The sequence below is a fragment of the Saccopteryx leptura genome, chromosome 2, assembly GCF_036850995.1.
Source record: "Saccopteryx leptura isolate mSacLep1 chromosome 2, mSacLep1_pri_phased_curated, whole genome shotgun sequence".
Lineage (NCBI taxonomy): Eukaryota > Metazoa > Chordata > Mammalia > Chiroptera > Emballonuridae > Saccopteryx > Saccopteryx leptura.
In genome coordinates this window covers 2,440,746-2,459,057 of record NC_089504.1, presented here as the reverse complement: position 1 = coordinate 2,459,057, position 18,312 = coordinate 2,440,746, and the positions used below count along the sequence as shown (strand labels likewise).

General features: G+C 59.6%; 1 protein-coding gene across 2 annotated transcripts; it reads right to left on the bottom strand.

Moving 5' to 3' along the window:
* Nucleotides 1-2,150: 2,150 nt before the first annotated feature.
* LOC136394110 (ficolin-1-like) lies at nt 2,151-9,863 on the bottom strand. 2 transcript variants are annotated; one of them, XM_066366736.1, is made up of 9 exons: nt 9,495-9,862; nt 7,961-8,074; nt 7,387-7,440; nt 6,977-6,994; nt 6,044-6,076; nt 5,465-5,592; nt 4,919-5,048; nt 3,963-4,097; nt 2,151-2,619 (listed from the first exon to the last, which is right to left on the bottom strand). In XM_066366736.1, exons 1-9 carry the CDS (start codon nt 9,595-9,597, stop codon nt 2,372-2,374), a joined length of 963 nt encoding a protein of 320 aa, XP_066222833.1. In that variant the 5' UTR covers nt 9,598-9,862; the 3' UTR covers nt 2,151-2,371. The 2 variants fall into 2 exon arrangements, with proteins under 2 accessions (XP_066222833.1, XP_066222834.1); XM_066366737.1 differs by lacking the exon at nt 6,977-6,994 and having other exon boundaries at nt 9,495-9,863.
* Between the last annotated feature and the right edge of the window lie 8,449 nt (nt 9,864-18,312).

Sequence of the window (18,312 nt, the reverse complement as noted above, 5' to 3'; positions counted from 1 at the left end):
GTCCCTCCAAGCCCCGCTGTTCCCTGGGCCCCTCCTGGTCAGTCCCTCCAAGTCCCTCTGTTCCCTGGGCCCCTCCTGGTCAGTCCCCCCCAAGCCCTGCTGTTCCCTGGCCCCTCCTGGTCAGTCCCTCCAAGTCCCTCTGTTCCCTGGGCCCCTCCTGGTCAGTCCCTCCAAGCCCCGCTGTTCCCTGGCCCCTCCTGGTCAGTCCCTCCAAGCCCCGCTGTTCCCTGGGCCCCTCCTGGTCAGTCCCTCCAAGCCCCGCTGTTCCCTGGCCCCTCCTGGTCAGTCCCTCCAAGCCCCGCTGTTCCCTGGGCCCCTCCTGGTCAGTCCCTCCAAGCCCCGCTGTTCCCTGGCCCCTCCTGGTCAGTCCCTCCAAGTCCCTCTGTTCCCTGGGACCCTCCCGGTCAGTTCCTCCAAGCCCCGCTGTTCCCTGGGCCCCTCCTGGTCAGTCCCCCCAAGCCCTGCTGTTCCCTGGGCCCCTCCCGGTCAGTCCCCTCCAAGCCCCGCTGTTCCCTGGGCCCCTCCCGGTCAGTCCCCCCAAGCCCCGCTGTTCCCTGGGACCCTCCCGGTCAGTTCCTCCAAGCCCCGCTGTTCCCTGGGCCCCTCCTGGTCAGTCCCCCCAAGCCCTGCTGTTCCCTGGGCCCCTCCTGGTCAGTTCCCCCAAGCCCCTTGTTCCCTGGCCCCTCCTGGTCAGTCCCCCCAAGCCCTGCTGTTCCCTGGGCCCCTCCTGGTCAGTTCCTCCAAGCCCCTTGTTCCCTGGGCCCCTCCTGGTCCGGCCGTGTGGGTACACACCCCTGATGTTCTGGGCCCTGGCTCTTCCCGGGAGCTAAGGCTGCCCCGAGCACGGCTGGCCGGGGTTCCTGGAGGCAGCAGGTTCATCTAACAAACATCCTTAGCCCTCCGCCCGCCCTCTGGCTGCACGGTCCCCACCACGGATTTTAGACGTGTGAGCAGAGCTGTTCTGCACCAGCTTCCGTGTAACACGCGTGTGCGTTGACAGCAGACGTCATAGCAACAACAGGACACAGTGTGGCCCAGGGATGCAGTGACTACGTGAGTTGGCCCTGACCTGGGGTTTTCCTCTGGGAGACGGGACAGGGGTTGCCGCAGCCAAGCCTGCACGGGGTCCGCACAAGCTTGGTCAGGATTCCTTCTGTACCGGCTCTTCCATGTGGACACTGCCTGGCGGACAGACTGCGAGGAGGGGACAAAGGGAACGTGCTCCAGCAGACAGCCTGTCCCAGGCGACTGGACAGAGCCTCTCTCTCCCTGCGAGACCGGGAGCCCCTTCCCCGTGCACACTGTCCGCCTGTCCTTCAGAGAGGGCTCTGCCCAGCGGCTGCTCCCCGGAGGGAGGGGGTGTCAGCCCTGTGCTGTCATATCTTCGTCAGCTATGTGACCTGAGTGTCCAGTGATGACACACGGGCAAAGCCCAGCCCGTGGGGCCCCCTGAGGCCTCGGCCGCCCTGGCCTGGAGGAAAGGGCCCTGGGGTGGGGGTTTTCTCCGTCGCTAAGGATGGGGACCACGTGTTAATAGGCCCCTGGGCCCCTCCCGGGCGGGGCCTGCCTGGCAGAGGAGTGTCTCTCCCCACGGCTCGTCTGAGGTCAGCGCGGGCAGCTCTGCACTGGACACTCACAGTGTCGGCGTTTCCCTCTCCATGGGCACTCAGAGTGGCCAGATCTTCTGCACTTTACTTTTATTTTGCTGAGGATCTTGAAGACACACAATTCCCTCTGTACGAGGTCCCACAGGGGACCCTGGGGGTCTGGGCATGTGGATTAATGGGGAGACCTAGAGCTACCGGGAGGCTGGGACCAGGACCCTTCCCTGTGAGCCACGGGTCAGCAAACTCGTTTTCAAAGGGCTGGCTAGTGGAGGCTTTAGGACTCTGGGTCACATGGCCTCTGTGTCCCCTGCTTGCTCCTCCCGCAGCCGGAAACCTGACATGAGGGACAGTTTGCAGCCAGGCGACAGGGAGCCTCCGGGGGCTGAGTGACCTTGACCCTCACTGGCACAGACACCATTGTCCAGCCTTGCCGACTCGTCTTACACCACCAGGAACTTCCTACAGTGCCACGTCACAGGGGGGCATGAACAGGGGCTCACGCCCAGTGACCAGGACAGAGCAAGAGACAAGGACCCCAGGCTGTGTCTGTGCAGTGAGCAAGCCTTTATTGAGACTGCGTGCTGTTGGCGAGGTCTGGGGCATCCGTAACTCTAATCCATGCAGGGGGGACGGAAAGGGCACAAAGCTGAGGGTCACTGACAGGGGACAGGGGACAGCGAGGACTCCCTCATTTACATGAGACCCTGTCCTCCGCTGGGGCAGCTCAGGACCTGGTAGGAGACGCCCCCAGCAGGCCACCCGCCCTAAGTGGGTCGCACCTTCATCTCCGACAACTTGTAGCTATAGTTGTAGCCTCTTCCTGAAAGCCAATTAATGCCAGCGGCATAAGTGGTGTGGGTCCCCCTCAGGTAGCGACCGTTCAGGTTCGACACGTGACAGTCATAGTACCACCAGGCTCCCCGGTAGGACTCAGCGCAGCTCCCTGAATTGCTGTCATTGTCACGGTCTTTGGTGGAGAAAGGGTGGTTGTTGTGGGGCTTCAGGGAATCACCTGCTCGGAAGGAAAGTGGGGAGTTTTACACACAGTGCTCAGGGGTCCTGGATCTGGGGTCCGACCTGTGAAGCTGTGAGCACTGTCCACCACACACGTCCAAGGGTGCTGCTCATGTGACCCGAGGGGACACTCCCTATGCTGACATAGCAGTCTCCACGTCCCCTCGTCTACTCCACACCGGCCAGTTCACGGGCAGCTGTCCCTCTGAGGGGAGCCACACTGCCCAGAACCCCAGGATCCTCAATGTTGTAATAATGTAATGTTATAGTAATTAAATATACTATATAGAAATATAAAAAAATATGGAAGATATATAAAATTAATTTAGATATAATATTAAAATGAATTAAGGACATTAAATAAAGTTATGCCGTCTGGATAGGAATTAATATCACGTGTGCAGATGTGATAAACAGACTCTGACTTTCCAGCAGGGCCCAGTTAGTGTATGTGTGTGTATGAAGTTATACACAGATAAGAAGTGGCTTGATGTCATATCTCTAAGTTAAGGTAAACAAGAAGCTTCCCTAGGAACACCTTAAAAGTGGCCCAATGTGACATTTCAGTGGATTCACATAAAAAGGGCTCCCTGCCAGGAACTCCCAAAAAGGTGGTTTGAGGTGATAATCCTGTAGATTGACACCTGTCAGAAGGCCTTGGCCAGAAAAGGTACTAAAGCCCCCGCCCTCCTCACCTCCCCCTCCGCCCCCCTTGCTGTAGTCGCCCAGACTCCAGCGTGAAGGTGAACTGTCCCCACGCTGCTCTGACCACAGACAGCCCAGAGGAGCACGCCCACGGGGCCCCCGGAAGCTGTACCCAGGCACATCGAAAGGATTTGTAATAAACTGCCTGTGTGATTCTTGCAACTAACTTGTGTGTCGGTTGTTTTTCCTCCGGGGCAGTTAGTGTCGGCACTGATCAGTAGCTTCCTCATAGCCGCCTCAAGAGTGGTCTGGAAAAGGCTGCCAGCCCTGCTGACAGGCAGGAGTGTCCCACTCTCCGGGGAGGTCGAATCAGGGACGCCTGATCGAGTAGAGCTTGGGTTCCACTGGGACCCTCGGGCAGCACAGGCTGGACTGAGCCCCACAGAACGGGGCTAAGTCACCCTCCCCCCATTCTCATCAGTGACGGAACCACAGCCTCAGTGATGGCGAGATTAACCCTGTCCTGTCAGCACGTGTGTCGTGTCCTCTGCATGTACAGTGGGTCAGGGCCATGCCATCCTCACACAGGGATGACGGTGACGTGCAGTCTCCACCGGCCGCGCCCAGAAGTCGCAGACAGGACACCAAGCAGGTTCCCTCTGATCCCCACACGCCCCTGCCCAGGGAGACACTCACCGGCGGTGCCCCCGACGAAGGCGCCCAGTTCCAGCTTGTACTTCTCCTGCTCGCTCCCCAGCTTGAACGACTGGTACTTGGCAAACTGCCGGGTGCCCTCGAAGTCCACGAGGTCGACACGGAGCTCACTGGTCCCTGTTGCAGAAAGACTGTCAGTTCCCACAAGGAGGGACCCTGTACCTCTGGAATTTGGGCACATTTTTAGGGACTATTTGAACCTGGCATCCAAGGGGAAGCTCCTTCAAGTTCATATAGACTGTCCTTGGTTATTAAGAGGTTATGGAAACCTACTTCCATGGGTCCTTCCACCGAACCCCAAATTCCCTACTCGTGGTCAGTGGACAGAACACAACCCCCAGTGGCATTTCCCTGCAGTGGGTTGTGAGTTCACTCAGCACCCGGTGTGAGAAACTGCTTTCTCCTTTGTCTGGGAGTGACGTCTCAGGACACGGTCGAAGGGACTGAGGACAGAAAGAATTCTGAGTCTCCCCAGGCCAGTGACAAGATGACCCTGACAGGTGAGTCAGTGGTGAAGACACTGTCCCCCTCCGACCCTGAGAGCTGGTCTGCCGGGGGTGGGAGGACGGGGTGGGGCTGGCTCTTCCCCTGAGCCCGCATCAGGGAAGGAGACACAGTGGGCGGAGAGGTCAGGGCCGGGCACTGGGCAGAACCCCGATGATGACCTCTGTGTCCCTCCGGTCTTGGGTTCTAAGATACCAGTAGCTCGTGACCAGAGGAGGTCTTTACCCCCATAATCCACTTCCTCTCTGGCTAACACTCAGCGTCTAAGAGAATACACCTCCCATCCCATCACGGTGTGACAGTTCTGTCCTCAGAGGACACCACGTGTGGAGGAGAAGGAGCCGTCTTCTGTTCCAGACAGCCCAGGTCCAAGGTCAGGAAGGGGCAGGTGGACTTCAGGGCCCAGGACCCCAGGCCCACGGCACTGTCCTTACCCTGGGCGGTCAGGGCGTGGATGTTGTCATTCCCCAGCCAGAACTCGCCCAGCTGGCTGCCAAAGCCCTGCTTGTAGGTGGCCCAGTCCCGGTAGAAGTCCACGGAGCCGTCCACCCTTCTCTGGAACACCTGTGGGGAGTGAGAGGGCTCAAGAGAGGGGCCTGCTGCCGTCCAGTACTGCTGGGCGCCCGTGCACGGCCTCGTGGGCCCACCCGGACCCCAGGGGAGGTCAGACAGGTGTCCACTGTGACCAAGGGGGAAGTGATGGCTCAGAGATGCCAGGCGACAGGCACAAAGCCACACAGCTGGAGGGGACGGAGCTCTTGCTGGGCCTTGTTCCAGGGCCTGAGCCCACTCCCTGCCCACTGTCGGCCCCTCTCTGTCCTGGTGAAGGAGGGGGACAGACCCAGACAGAGGGGACAGGGCAGTGTGACGGAGGCCACAGAGCACGTGTCCTCCCTCCACGTAGAACCTGCTCTGTGAGATTCCCGGGCACGAGCGTCTCCGCCCAGGGGCCACAGGGCCGTCCCCGCCCTGACACTCACAGTCCAGCCCCCGCCGTCCGTGTCCATGTCACACAGCACAGCCAGGGGCCGGCAGTCGGGCAGGTAGATGGTGTGCCAGCCGCTCAGAAAGTGCCCCCTGCTGAGCAGCTCCTTGCAGTTCCGAGGTCCTGGGAAGGGATGCGGGTCGTGGATGCCGTGACAGGCCCCGGGCGGGAGGGGGCAGGGCCAGGAGGAGGGAGAGGCCAGGGCCCTGGGCGTCTGCACGGGCGGGGAGGACTCTGACCCCTGGGACAGACGGACACGTCCCCTCCACCCAAGGCCACCTGCTGTGATGGCCAAGCCCGGTCAGCCAGGTCATCCTCAACACCACACGGTCCCCCGTCTTAATGCCCAGACACCGTTCATTCCTGGTCTTTAAGGCAGGGACAAGTCCTGCTAAAGGCTGCCCTCTCTGATTGGCCAATGGAGAGGAGGGACAAGCAGGGCCCCCGGGTCAACCAGACAGCAGGGGGGCTGCATGTGGCTGGACATCCGGCCCGTGCTCCCTGCTGGTCGGGGCCGGGACGGGCTGGGGTCTATGGCAGAACAGGGACAACGGATTCAGGGCTCATCACCCACCTGTGTCACAATCTTCAGCTGTTCCAGGCTCTCCTGAAGGTGGGGACAGACAGGCAGACAGGTGTTAAAGGTGGGAAGTGCAGCCCTGCCCCCTGCACACCAGGCGGGAATTAGAGGCGCTAGCTGGTTCCTTCCAGCATGGCCACAGCTACCCCTCCAGAAAAGCCTGCCCTGTCCCGGCTGACCGGGGCTCCAGGGTCCTTCCTCTGCCCCTGGGGGAAACTGAGTCACTAACTTTTTACTAATGGCCACTCTCTTCAACTGCCTTGTGCCAAAGAGAGGGGCCCCCTTGGTGGGACCCCCACAGGTGGGACCGCCATTGTTGTGGACATGAGGTTAAGGGCAGCTGTTCCATGGGGTCTGGGCGTCGTCTGAGGAGTTTTACATTTGAACACAATGTGTGATTGAACCTGAGAGCGTGGACGGTAACTATTCTCGGGGTAACAGAGGAGTGACCTCCAGGGGGTACATTTCCTGGTGTCTGTTTCTCCAATGTTTCGACTGTTTTGTAAGGAAATATGTGAGAAAAGATCTTATACTTTATAAACTACATATACGCACATATAACATATAAGTGCATAGCTGTCGCACGCCCCTCTATGGGACAGTTGAGTGTGGGCACTGTGTTCACACGTCATCTGTGCCCGCAGCCTGCTGCTCACACTTTCTGTCTGACTGTGCTTCCCAGCATCACCCCAACTTCCTACAGCCCTGGGCAGAGAGTCCAGGGGGGACAGGAGAGGCCCCCGCTCTGGGGTCCGAGACTGGGACAGGCTTGAAGAGGGGTGTGGACCCCCATCCTGTTTTTCAGACCACCTCCCCCTTTGAGGGAAAAGTTTGGTTGCCAACCCAGGACCCCTGCTCCACACGCTGGGACCACTTTCTGTTCAGGGTCATCTAAGTCACTCTCTGGAGACAACGGGATGACCTCACCTTTCTCCCCACGGTCTCCTGGAGAGAGAGACAGAGAGAGAGGGGTCAGCACTGCCCCGAAGGGGAGATGACACAGCTAGCTCAGGGCAGAACGCCCGTCACCCAGAGAAGGGGTTGTCCTGTCCCCAGTCCGCCTGCGACGGGAACGAGGTCAGGGCCGAGGAGTGGGTGACTTGCAGGGTGACCTTGGCTCCTATTTTGATTCCAGGAGTCAGTGCTGGGTTGGGGTTGGGATCCCGCCCTGGGCTCACTTGGGGGCTGTGGACAAGGACCCACGTCCTGCTTGAGCCAAACATCTTGTTTGGAACAGGGGTTAGCCCCCTAGAAATGACACTTGTGACACCCTCCGCTCTCTCTTTACTGCCAGAGTGGGGTTCTGCTCGGGACTACACACTTCGTCAGGGTGTTACCTTTGAGTCCGGGGGGTCCTGCCTTTCCAGGGGCTCCAGGGAGGCCTTGTTCTCCTGTCAATTTAAATCACATTATTGAACAGAACTCCCGGACCAGGAGCCTCTGCCCCCTGCCAGGTCGGACACTCGGGATCCAGAGGGAGGGGACTCAGACCCCAGCACTCACAGGTCCCACTGCCCAGTCAGAGGCCAGCCCTGGACACCAGGAGTGCTTCCCAGAGAGCCACGGCCCCGAGCCCCAGCTGCGCCCCTCCCAGGAGAACGGGGATGTGTCCTAATCTCTGTGGCTGCAGAGCCTGTGGCGGGATCAGCACCTGGAGACAGTCAGCCCGGAGCTCAGGAGAGAGTCCACTGGCACCAGGGGTGAGTCACCCCAAACCCGCGCTTGCTGACAAAACGCATGTTGACTGACTCCTCAGGGGACCAGGAGACTGGCTCCCTCCCATGGAATTTCAGAGCCCTGATCGACCAGGACCCACGCTGCCCACCTGAGACCCGCAGGACACTGCCCAACTTGGGGTCTCACATGGTAAGGTCAAGAGCTCCGTGACCCCACCCTCATGAGAGCACTGACCTCTGCTCCCATTCGCGCCTGTGTCTCCCTTGGGCCCTGGGGGCCCGGGCAGCCCCGGGCAGCCTCGGAGAACGGTGAGCTTGTCAGAGCCATCCGGACCCAGTATCTTCAGCTCTGCAGAGGAGCACAGAGGGCAGTCAGGGTGCTTGGCCTGGGCCTCAAGGCCTGCAGAGCTGGTGTCCTCTGAGGGGACCTGCCACAATGGTGACCGTGGGCCCGGGCAGATGGCCGTGGCCAGCACCACCTGCCTCAGCCGGAGGGTCAGCCTGGAAGCGAGGTTTTCCTGCCTCTGCTGAGGACTTGGTCCGTCCTCTCCCCTGGGGTGTGGGCAGCAGGGAGCCTTGGCCTTGGGGTCCATCTGCCCATGGGGAACCCAGCTCCTCAGAGCTGTGTGTCCTCGGGCAAGTCACTCAGCCCCTCTGGGCTTCTGTGTCTGGGCGGCAAAATGCGACTAGAAATAGGGGTTTGGGGATGAATCGACCAGATGACACAAATTTTAAAAATCTTAGCATTATTCAGGCATCTAGAAAGAGCTTCATAAACGGTGGGTACTTCCAATAAGTAACAAAATATTTACTAGAGAGTTGGGGGATTTTGGTTAATAGAGTGTTGTCGCCCCCTTTCCTTGGGCTCATGACCTGGGAATTCCCGAGCCGGAGGGCCCCCCCGCGGAGGTCCCTGTGGTCCCAGGACACAGAGCCGGGTCCGGCAGGCCTGGGACCAGACACTACCAGCCCCCCCCCCCCCGCGGAGGTCCCTGTGATCCCAGGACACAGAGCCGGGTCCGGCAGGCCTGGGACCAGACACTACCAGCTGCCTCGAGTGTAAGGGCGTCGACCACGAGCCTGAAACAGCCTCGCGAACACCCACTTCGGGAACGCAGGAGTGCACAGTGTCTTCCCCGGGACCCCCGCCCTGCAAGTCCGCTAGGCATCTCCTGTCTCTGCTCTGCCACTGGAAAGGCCGGAGAGCCCCGTCCGCGCCTCTGTCCGCCCGTCTTCGTGGTCATCTGTCGCCCCTTCGGGGAGGTTGGTCTGTCCTCAGCCGCAGTCACTGGCCCTCCATCTGCGGGCTGCTCTACCCGCTCAGGACCAGGTCGGTAGGAGACCACATCCCTTCAGGACACTGAAGTGACTGAATCAGACCCTCTGGGGTGGGGGGGGGCCAGAAATCTGCATTAACAACCCCCTCGGAAGTGTGGGGGGCCCCCAGTTAGAGACCTGTAAGGCACCTCTCCGGGGAGCCCACAGAAGACAGAAGGTGAAGGTCGTTTTTCTCTTCCTAGCTGAGACCAGAAACCCGGGGGCACTCCGTGGGGGCCCATCACGGCTTGTGCGTCACACAGCCCCGTAATGAACCCGGCTCCTCCCCTGCCCACCTGTGCGGCCTCCGGCCGGCGGACTCCCCGCCCGAGGGCCGCCCAGTGTCCTCAGAAGCGGACCTGTGTAGAGGACACCCACACCCAGGACCCGGGAACAGATCGGCGAGTGCGGTTAGCGGCAAGCGGGCACCGGAAAGCCCGGGTCAGTCTCACCTGGACAGGTGTCGTTAGCCGGGGCAGCCAGGGTCTTGATGCACAGGAACAGGAGGAGCTGGCCCGCGGGCCCCAGGGCCAGGGCGACCCGGCCCAGCTGCATGGCCTCTGGTGTTGGACCTGGGGAAGCCTCACGGAGCTGGGGAAGCCGGCCGAAACCTGGGTGTGTTTCCTGGCTCCCTGGAGGACTCTCACTTCTTATGGGCTCTTTGGTTACAGCAACAGGGCTGCTGAGGGCGTGGTCTCCCCCGCTGAGCCCCACCGAGGCGCCCTGTGGAGTCAGTCTCACTTCCTCCAGCCAGGACACCCTGTCCCCAGTTGAGAGCGTTCCCAGGACCCTCTGTGCTGGGATGGGTCTGACTTGCCGGTTCCGAGCTCCCTTCTGGCGACTCAGCTGTACCCCAACAACCCCTGGGGCTCTGGCTGGCGGGGCCACGAGGGGCAGCTGGAAATGCCTACCTTCCTCAGCTGATTTCCAGAACCTTCAGGGTCTCTAAGGGGAACCCGGTGGACGCAAACACTCCCGGGAGCCTCCTGGCAATGTGGTCAGCGGCTCTGCAAACACCAGCAAAGGGCATGGAAGTGGTGGGCATGACCGCCAGCCGACCTCTTGTTACTTATACCCCTTTCTTAGGCTTTTTCTGCCCTTAACCCCCCCCCCCCACACACACACACACGCACGCACACCGGCCTCTTCTCCACGGCAATGTGTTCAGTGGGTACCTTCCTATTTTAACCACGTTCTCACAGAGAGTATTTCTGGGTGCGTATTTATAACTTCGCTAAAGCGGCATTCTGCTGCATCTCATTCTCAACGCCGTGCGCCCTCTACGAGGCGTGCGTTGTGTGGGCGGACAGCGTGTGAGCGCCCGTGTGTGTGGCTCCGAGAATGGACCCACGTGCAGCCTGGTGCTTTCGAAAGCCAAGGCATCCTCAACGGCAGAGATCCGTCATCTCTGAGCCGTTCACGTTTCCACTGTGGTCACCCAGGTGGCTTGGAACCCCACCCTCCACCTCGGCCACCAAGGCTGCAGGGCCGTCTCCCTGAGAGCCTGGGGGAACCTCCCTGCTCTGGCACCAGAGAGGGATGCGGGCGGGCCGGGTGTGCACAGTGCATCCTCAGTGTGACTCAGTGTGGCAAGGACTGGGCTTCAGTGACACACACACACACACACACACACTCACTCCCACACACTTACATGCACGCAGATGCTCACTCACACACACACACTCACACACACGCACATGCACACACTCACAGACACACGTACACACTCACACACGCACGCACACACTCACACACGCTCACACACACCCACTCACACTCTCACACACAGACACACACTCACACACACCCACTCACACACACATGCACACACTCACAGACACACATACACACTCACACACATGCACGCACACTCACACACACTCACACACATGCTCACACACTCACACACACCCACTCACACACACATGCACACACTCACAGACACACATACACACTCACACACATGCTCACACACTCACACACACCCACTCACACACACTCTCACACACAGACACACACTCACACCCACCCACTCACACACACATGCACACACTCACACACACAGACACACACTCTCACACACCCACTCACACACACATGCACACACTCACAGACACACATACACACTCACACACATGCTCACACACTCACACACACCCACTCACACACACTCTCACACACAGACACACACTCACACCCACCCACTCACACACACATGCACACACTCACACACAGACACACTCACACACCCACTCACACACACATGCACACACTCACAGACACACATACACACTCACACACATGCACGCACACTCTCACACACTCACACACATGCTCACACACTCACACACACACACATTCTCACACACACACTCTCGCGCGCACACACGCGCACACACACGCACACACCGCCTCCAGGCTGTGCACCATCCTGCCTTGCCCCGCTGCTGGGGATTCTGAGCAGCTTGTCCACACGTGAGCAGCAAGCCCTCCCTCCCGCGGGCACCACTCTTCCCCTGCTGTGGCCCGTCTCCTGCCATGGGGGTTGCTGTCTGCTCGTGGTGGGGGTTCAGGACAGGGTGTGCATCTTCTCCTGTTCTGTGGGCGCCCCACGAACCCCGCCCGTGCACTTCCCTGCGCTTGTTGTAGCCTTTGCTTTGAAAGCTGATGTCTATGAAACTTTTCCCGCCTCCCAAGTCCCGGAGATCCCCTCCGGCATTCTGCTAACAGACGTCACTCGTGCGTCTCCCGACGTCATCCATCCCATCTGGGAACCCCACACAGAGACTCAAGTGTTATCCTCCATCTCGTGGGCCAGTTTCCAGAACCGTCTGCCCAACTGCGGTCCTTCCTGCCGGGTGGGCCCCAGGGTCGTCCCCAGTGGCTGTCAGTGGGCTGTGCCCAGAGCGCCCAGTTCCCGCCCGCAGCTCTGGGCTGGCGCCAGAGGGCACTGCTTCCATGTCTTTGTGGGACGTCTGGACTACTCGTAGGGCGGGTCCACCTTCTTGCCTCTCGTCTCATCAAGTGGGTTTAGCTGTTTATGGGCCTGAACCCACTCCATCCAAGTCTCAGACTGCTTTTGAGTTTGGAAAAAAAACTTCCACTGGGATCGCACCGAACTTATGACAGTCGATGTCTGTGTCACATCGGGTCTTCCCGCCGGACAGCGAGGTGTCCCTCCGCTCAGACCGGCTTCTACATTCCCCGGTCCATTTTACATTTCGGGGTCAACACCCAGATCCTAGTGCTTTCTGTTCCTACCGTAAGAGGCATCATCTGAAAACTGTATCTTCTGATTGTTATTGGTATAAATAAATGTTATTGATTTTGTAAGTCTAATGTGTCCAGTGGACGTCCAATATGCCTGCTGAGTCTCTTGGCATTTTTCTAGACAAATCATTTAATCAGGAAGAGCCTCAGGGACTCACCTAAAATGAAGATGAGAGAAGACCAGTTCCCTTTCTCCCTAGAACAAGAGTAACTCATCCTAGAACACACACACACACACACGTGGGCCCGCACACCCACGCACACCCATGCACGGACACACATGTGGGCCCGCACACCCGTGCATACCCACGCACGGACACACACGTGGGCCCGCACACCCGTGCACACCTATGCACGCACACACACGTGGGCCCGCACACCCATGCACACCTATGCACGGACACACACGTGGGCCCGCACACCCATGCACGGACACACACGTGGGCCCGCACACCCGTGCACACCTATGCACGCACACACACGTGGGCCCGCACACCCATGCACACCCACGCACGGACACACACGTGGGCCCGCACACCCGTGCACACCCATGCACGGACACACATGTGGGCCCGCACACCCGTGCATACCCACGCACGGACACACACGTGGGCCCGCACGCCTGTGCACACAATGCAAACCCATGCACACTTCACGGGAGCCACACCCCCGTGTGGCTGGCTCCCTGCTCTGACCCGGAATCACCAGCCCTTCCGCCAGAGAGCCCCCCAGGACAGACAGCGAGGTTTCCCGGCTCTTGTGTCAGGATCCTGTTTAGAATCAAAGACCCTACACTCGGCAGGAACTGGGTCCAGTGAGGTGCTCTCACCCACAGTGGTGTGTCGCCATGCCCAAGGCAAAAACAAACAGCAAGAATGCTCGGGGCCCTGGCTGGTTGGCTTAGACCAGGGGTCGGGAACCTATGGCTCGCGAGCCAGATTTGGCTCTTTTGATGGCTGCACCTGCCTCGCAGACAAATCTTTAAGAAAAAAAATAATAACGTTAAAAATATAAAACATTCTCATGCATTACAATTCATTCATTTCCTACCGCTCATGATCATGGTTGCGGGTGGCTGGAGCCAATCACAGCTGTCCTCTGGGACAACACCAAATTTTTATTGGATAATGCATAACGTACACGGGTCGTTGTATGGCTCTCACGAAATTACATTTTAAAATATGTGGCATTCATGGCTCTCTCAGCCAGAAAGGTTCCCGACCCCTGACTTAACGGTAGAGAGTTGGCCCGGAGTGTGGAAGTCCTGGGTTCGATTCCCGGCCAGGGCACACAGGAGAAGCGCCCATCTGCTTCTCCACCCCTCCCCCTCTCCTTCCTCTCTGTCTCTCTCTTCCCCTCCCACAGCCAAGGCTCCATTGGAGCAAAGTTGTCCCGGGTGCTGAGGGCGGCTCCATGGCCTCTGCCTCAGGTGCTAGAATGGCTCTGGCCACAAAGGAGCAACGGCCCAGATGGGCAGAGCATCGCCCTCTGGTGGTCATGCCGGGTGGATCCCGGTCGGGCGCATGCGGAAGTCTGTCTCTCTGCCTTCCTGCTTCTCACTTCAGAAAAAAAAAAAAAGAATACTCAGGAGGTGGGAACGGAGAAGGGACAGCTCCAGGGACTCAGCGTTGCCATGGGGACCAGCCAGGGAAGGTGTTCGCACCAGGAGAGTGAGGACCAGCATGTGTACCACATTCAGAGCAGCTCTGCTCACAGCAGCCAGAGCTGGGCTCAGCCCGCGTGCTCGGTGATGGGGGAGCGGGTGGGCAGGCTGGGGTCCACTGCAATGGAATATTACTCGGCCGTAAAAAAAAAAAAAAAAAAAAAAAAAAAGGGATGAGTTGCGGACAAATTTTCCAAAAGTGCTGACGGAGCAAGCCAGTCAGAAAATCCGCACGTGAGGCTCCGTTTATGTGACGTGTCCAGAACGGGCAAGTCCCAGAGCCAGAGGGCAGGGCCCTGGTGCCTAGAGGCCAGAGGGGGGGGCAGCTGGAGTGGAGGGGCTCTCCTCTCCGGTGAGGAAACCTCCTCAGACTAGAAGGTGGAGGCAGCCGCCCAGCCTGGTGAGCGCACCAACAACACTCACCCTAATCCTTTAAGTGGGCGACTTTCTGAAGTGCAGACCCGACCGCAGTTAGATGTCTAAAAAAAGAAGAGAGAGAGAGAGAGAGAGCGAGAGAGAGCTGGGCAGAAGGGGTCGACCCCAGCACACAGGCCCTCAGACGGGCGCGGTGGGTGACCCCGGAGACCCGGAGGAAGGAAGTGTGTCCTGCCTATTGTCCCAGGGTCGGGGATGACCCTCAGCTCTCTGCCCAGCCCAGGTGCCCTCTCTCACCTCCCGTTCTTTCTTTCCCTGTTCCTGACTCCCCTCCCCAGCTCCTCGCCCCGTCCCCACTCCCCCAGCCTTGGAGACTGAGTGGGAAAGAAAACCCACACTGGAGCAGCCCGCCCAGAGGTCAGCAGCGGAGATGGAGACCAGTCCCCGGGCTCCCCGGGCTCCGCCCCTCACCCCTCCGGAGGCCTGTTTTAATTTCTCAGAGATAATAGCGCCGGGCGGAACACCTGCCAGGCACCTGAAGACGGATGGCCGGTGTCTGCCCGGGAATCGTCGGTGTCACAGCAAATTGGAATTTATCTGTCTCGGGAGGAAGATAGTCCCTCGGGGCTCCCTGCCATCTGCGGCCTGCCCTCTCGGTCCGCGCAGGAGGCCCCTGCGTGCCTGCCTCCTGTCGTTAGCATCTTCATTGAGTCTCCAAGCCACCCACCACCCATCTCGGGGGGGACACTGGGAGGAAATCGTCTTGCTCCGATCTGCACAGGAGGGAGGTCGTTGCCAACTCTTGGAAACTCGGGGAGAACAAATTGGGAAGTAGGGGCTTTGGGGTGGTGTGTGTGTGTGTGTGTGTGTCTGTGTGTGTGTGCGGGGGCGGGGGTGATGGTTGCTTGTCTTGAGTGTATTTCAAACGCTTGCGACCAGACAACAAAAATCCAGGAGGCTTCTCACCTTTGAGAAACCAGTTTATCACATCTCAGACCCCGCCTATGGCTCTTTGTCCCCAGGGGCCGGGGTGTGGTCTGCCCTCCGGGTCAGCGGTGCTGACACGCTGATGCCCTCTGGCCGGCTGGCGGGACAAGACTGGACCAGGACTGTCATATAGAATGCACGGGGGACCAGAGCCAGAGCCGTGCTGAGCGTGTGCGGCACGCACGCCGGGCGCTCGGTTCCCAGAGCCCTTGTGCAAACATATTTACTCTGCATAAAAGAATGGGCGGAAGCCGCCCACGACATTTGTTCACGGAGGAGGGCTGCATGTTTAAACTTGCATTAGGGCAGGATTAGCCTAGCTGAGGGGCGTCGGGGTGTGGGCGGAATGCGTACAGCTCACCCTGGCTACACCGTTGCTACGGGAGCAGCGCGGAGTGGAATAGAATATTTATTCCGCATCAGCACCTTCCGCTCGGCCTCCCCGGTTTCCGGGCATCGCCCGGTGGAGTGGAATGGAACGCGGGGCCGACGCGGCAGGGGCCACGCGTGAGCCAGGACACACTGAACGTCCTTCCACCCTCCCCGTATCCTTACGCCTGGTCATCCCAGCGACGGGAGATGGCTGTGGACAGGTGGGCGGATTGCAGACCCACCCAAGCCGGGTCCTTGCCTGGACTCCTTCTCCCCTCCTGCCAGAGAGGACCCCACCATGGTCACAGATGAGCCGCTGCCATCCTGCTTGGTGACTGGGGAGACCAGAGGGAGTAAGGCCCAACAACTCCAACTCAAGAATCCCAGGGAAGCCTCTGATTGGCTGGCCACCTGCCAATCATGATGATAGAGGGGACATGGGGGTGGAGCTGCCAGACCACCACAGGGGACCTTGATTAAGCCTCGAGCAGGCTGACCCCAATGGTCCCTTCTGCCTGGAACTGTCCCGATATCAGCAACGTTCAGTTCTGGGCAAACCCAGATGGCTGGTTACTCTAAACTCAAGCATCCACCTGGAAATGGCCAAAATGTAATGAGCTTGGTGAGCAAACCGTAACCTGGTGTCTCAAGCCTTCCGTTTGGACGATGTCCCCACACAGCGTTTTATAAAGAAACGTTTCAAAAAAAAAAAAAAAAAAAGGGACAAATAGGAACTGAAACAGGGTCAGAGGGTGCCCTGCGATTTTTCCGGGCAGAACGTGCAGATCCTCTCCCCGAGCTCAGGGTTCAACTGAAACCCGCCGTGTGGGAAGCCCTTCTGGTCCCTGGCGTCTCGGGCGACGGGTTCCTCTTTCAGGGCATTGCCGGCCCGGAGCCGCTCGGTTACCATCTGGGGTCACACGCGCTTCGACAGTCGGCTCCACCGTTTCTCCACTCCCGACAAGTCCTCCTAGGAAAACCCAGTGGGGTGGTCACAACAACTCCCGTCCCCGAGGGGAGGTGGTCCCGGGTCCCAGGACAGTCGAGACACTGAAGTTCCTTCCCTGCAGGGCCCAGGCCCGAGTGGGCGCCTAATCCCCTCTGGACCCGCACAGGCAGCAGGCAGAGGGTGTCTCGGCCCCCCGGGGTCCCTGTGAGCTTGCTGAGGGCAGGAGCAGCCCCCGCCCTGAGCGTCCGGGCACCTGGGCACGCTTCAGACACGAGGGGCTGTAGAAAGGAGGGTGCCGTCCGCAGGCAGGCGCCTACCCTCTGTGGCGTCAAGAATATCTATTCAATACAAGGATGTACTAGTTGGAGACGTTTGTTGAGTGCTGGTTGGGATGGCACCCGATAACCCTATCGGCTCTCTTTGTCCTCGTCTTTGACACCTGGGCTGGGGGGGTGTCCTCGGTCTGTTCTGTTCATTTGCAGAGAGCCGGGGGCCATGGACTTTGGGAGGGCCTCTGACCGCTGCTTTGCGGGAAGGAAGGTCTTGTCTATTCCAGGACGCAGCCGCTGTTTCCTGATGTTGCTACCCCCCTGCCAGCCCGCCCTCCCTGCCCTCCCCCCAGCATCCTGCTTCCTCGTGGGGCACTCTTCCTGGGACGTGCAGATTTCAAATTAGTTTTGCTTCCTGCAACTAAATCTCTCTGGTTTAGCTCAGCTGAACAGGATGCAAGAGATTACTTGATTAAAACCATTTACATTCTCTGGTCAAGACTGATAAGTTGAAACTTTCGGGGGGAGGGCTCCCCCTCCTTCTGAACGTGCATCACTGCTCACCAGGCGGCTGAACCGGGGAGGTGACTGATTCCATCCGTGCTTCTCCCCGACCCTAGGCCAGTGCACCTCCCCTTCTGCCTCCCCCAGCCCCGTGGCCGGGAGAGAGCATCTCTGCGGCGCGTTTGGGATTCTAGAACGTTGCAGGGGCCCCGGGCTCCACCGTGAGCCAGGTCTGTGCCTGGACGTCCAGGTGGGGGCGGTCCCTGCAGGCTGGCTGAGCCGTTGCCTCCCTGCTCTCTCTAGGGCTCTAGGGTGGGCTACTTGGGCAGGGGGCAGGGAGCGTGGACCACGCTGAGCTACCCTGCGGTGGTCAGCAATGGACGTAGTCAGAGCAGAAACCCGACAGTGACCGGCTGAGGCTCCCACCAGGTCACTTCAGCTTCTCCCTGCCTGCCTCACCCTCACCCCACTGCGAATCCAGACCCTGGGCCTCTCCAGCTATCAGATGTCGGTGTCCGTGTGGGCGGGCCCAGGAAGGTTCCCGAGTCCCTCCCTGCTCAGGGGGCGGAGGGGTGGGCTCGGTCTTGCTCACAGCCAGGTGGGACTGAGCACGGGGCTTCGTCACAAGGCAGAGGAGGGGGAGGAAGGGACGCCCGAGGATGCTCACATAGAGACTGCTCAGCTTCCCAGCAGGTCCCAGTATTATCCCCACTTTGCAGGTGACAAAACCGAGTCTCTGTCGGGGGAGGCTGTTGGCCCATCGCCCCCAGAAACTCTGTCACCATGGAGATCTGGGAACCGGGTCGTGCGGCCTGTCCGTGGGGGGCCCGCCTGGCTTCTCCGGGCCCCTCACTGGACGGCAGGACCAAGGGTGTTACAGG

What these genes read in the sequence shown, in the direction of transcription:
- LOC136394110 (XM_066366736.1), bottom strand. Translation starts at nt 9,597, where the DNA reads ATGCAGCTGGGCCGGGTCGCCCTGGCCCTGGGGCCCGCGGGCCAGCTC. An exon ending in AGGCGCGAATGGGAGCAGAG is followed by an intron (nt 7,441 to 7,960) that starts GTCAGTGCTCTC and finishes TTAAATTGACAG; the next exon opens with GAGAACAAGGCCTCCCTGGA. An exon ending in CTTCGTCGGGGGCACCGCCG is followed by an intron (nt 2,620 to 3,962) that starts GTGAGTGTCTCC and finishes CCTTCCGAGCAG; the next exon opens with GTGATTCCCTGAAGCCCCAC.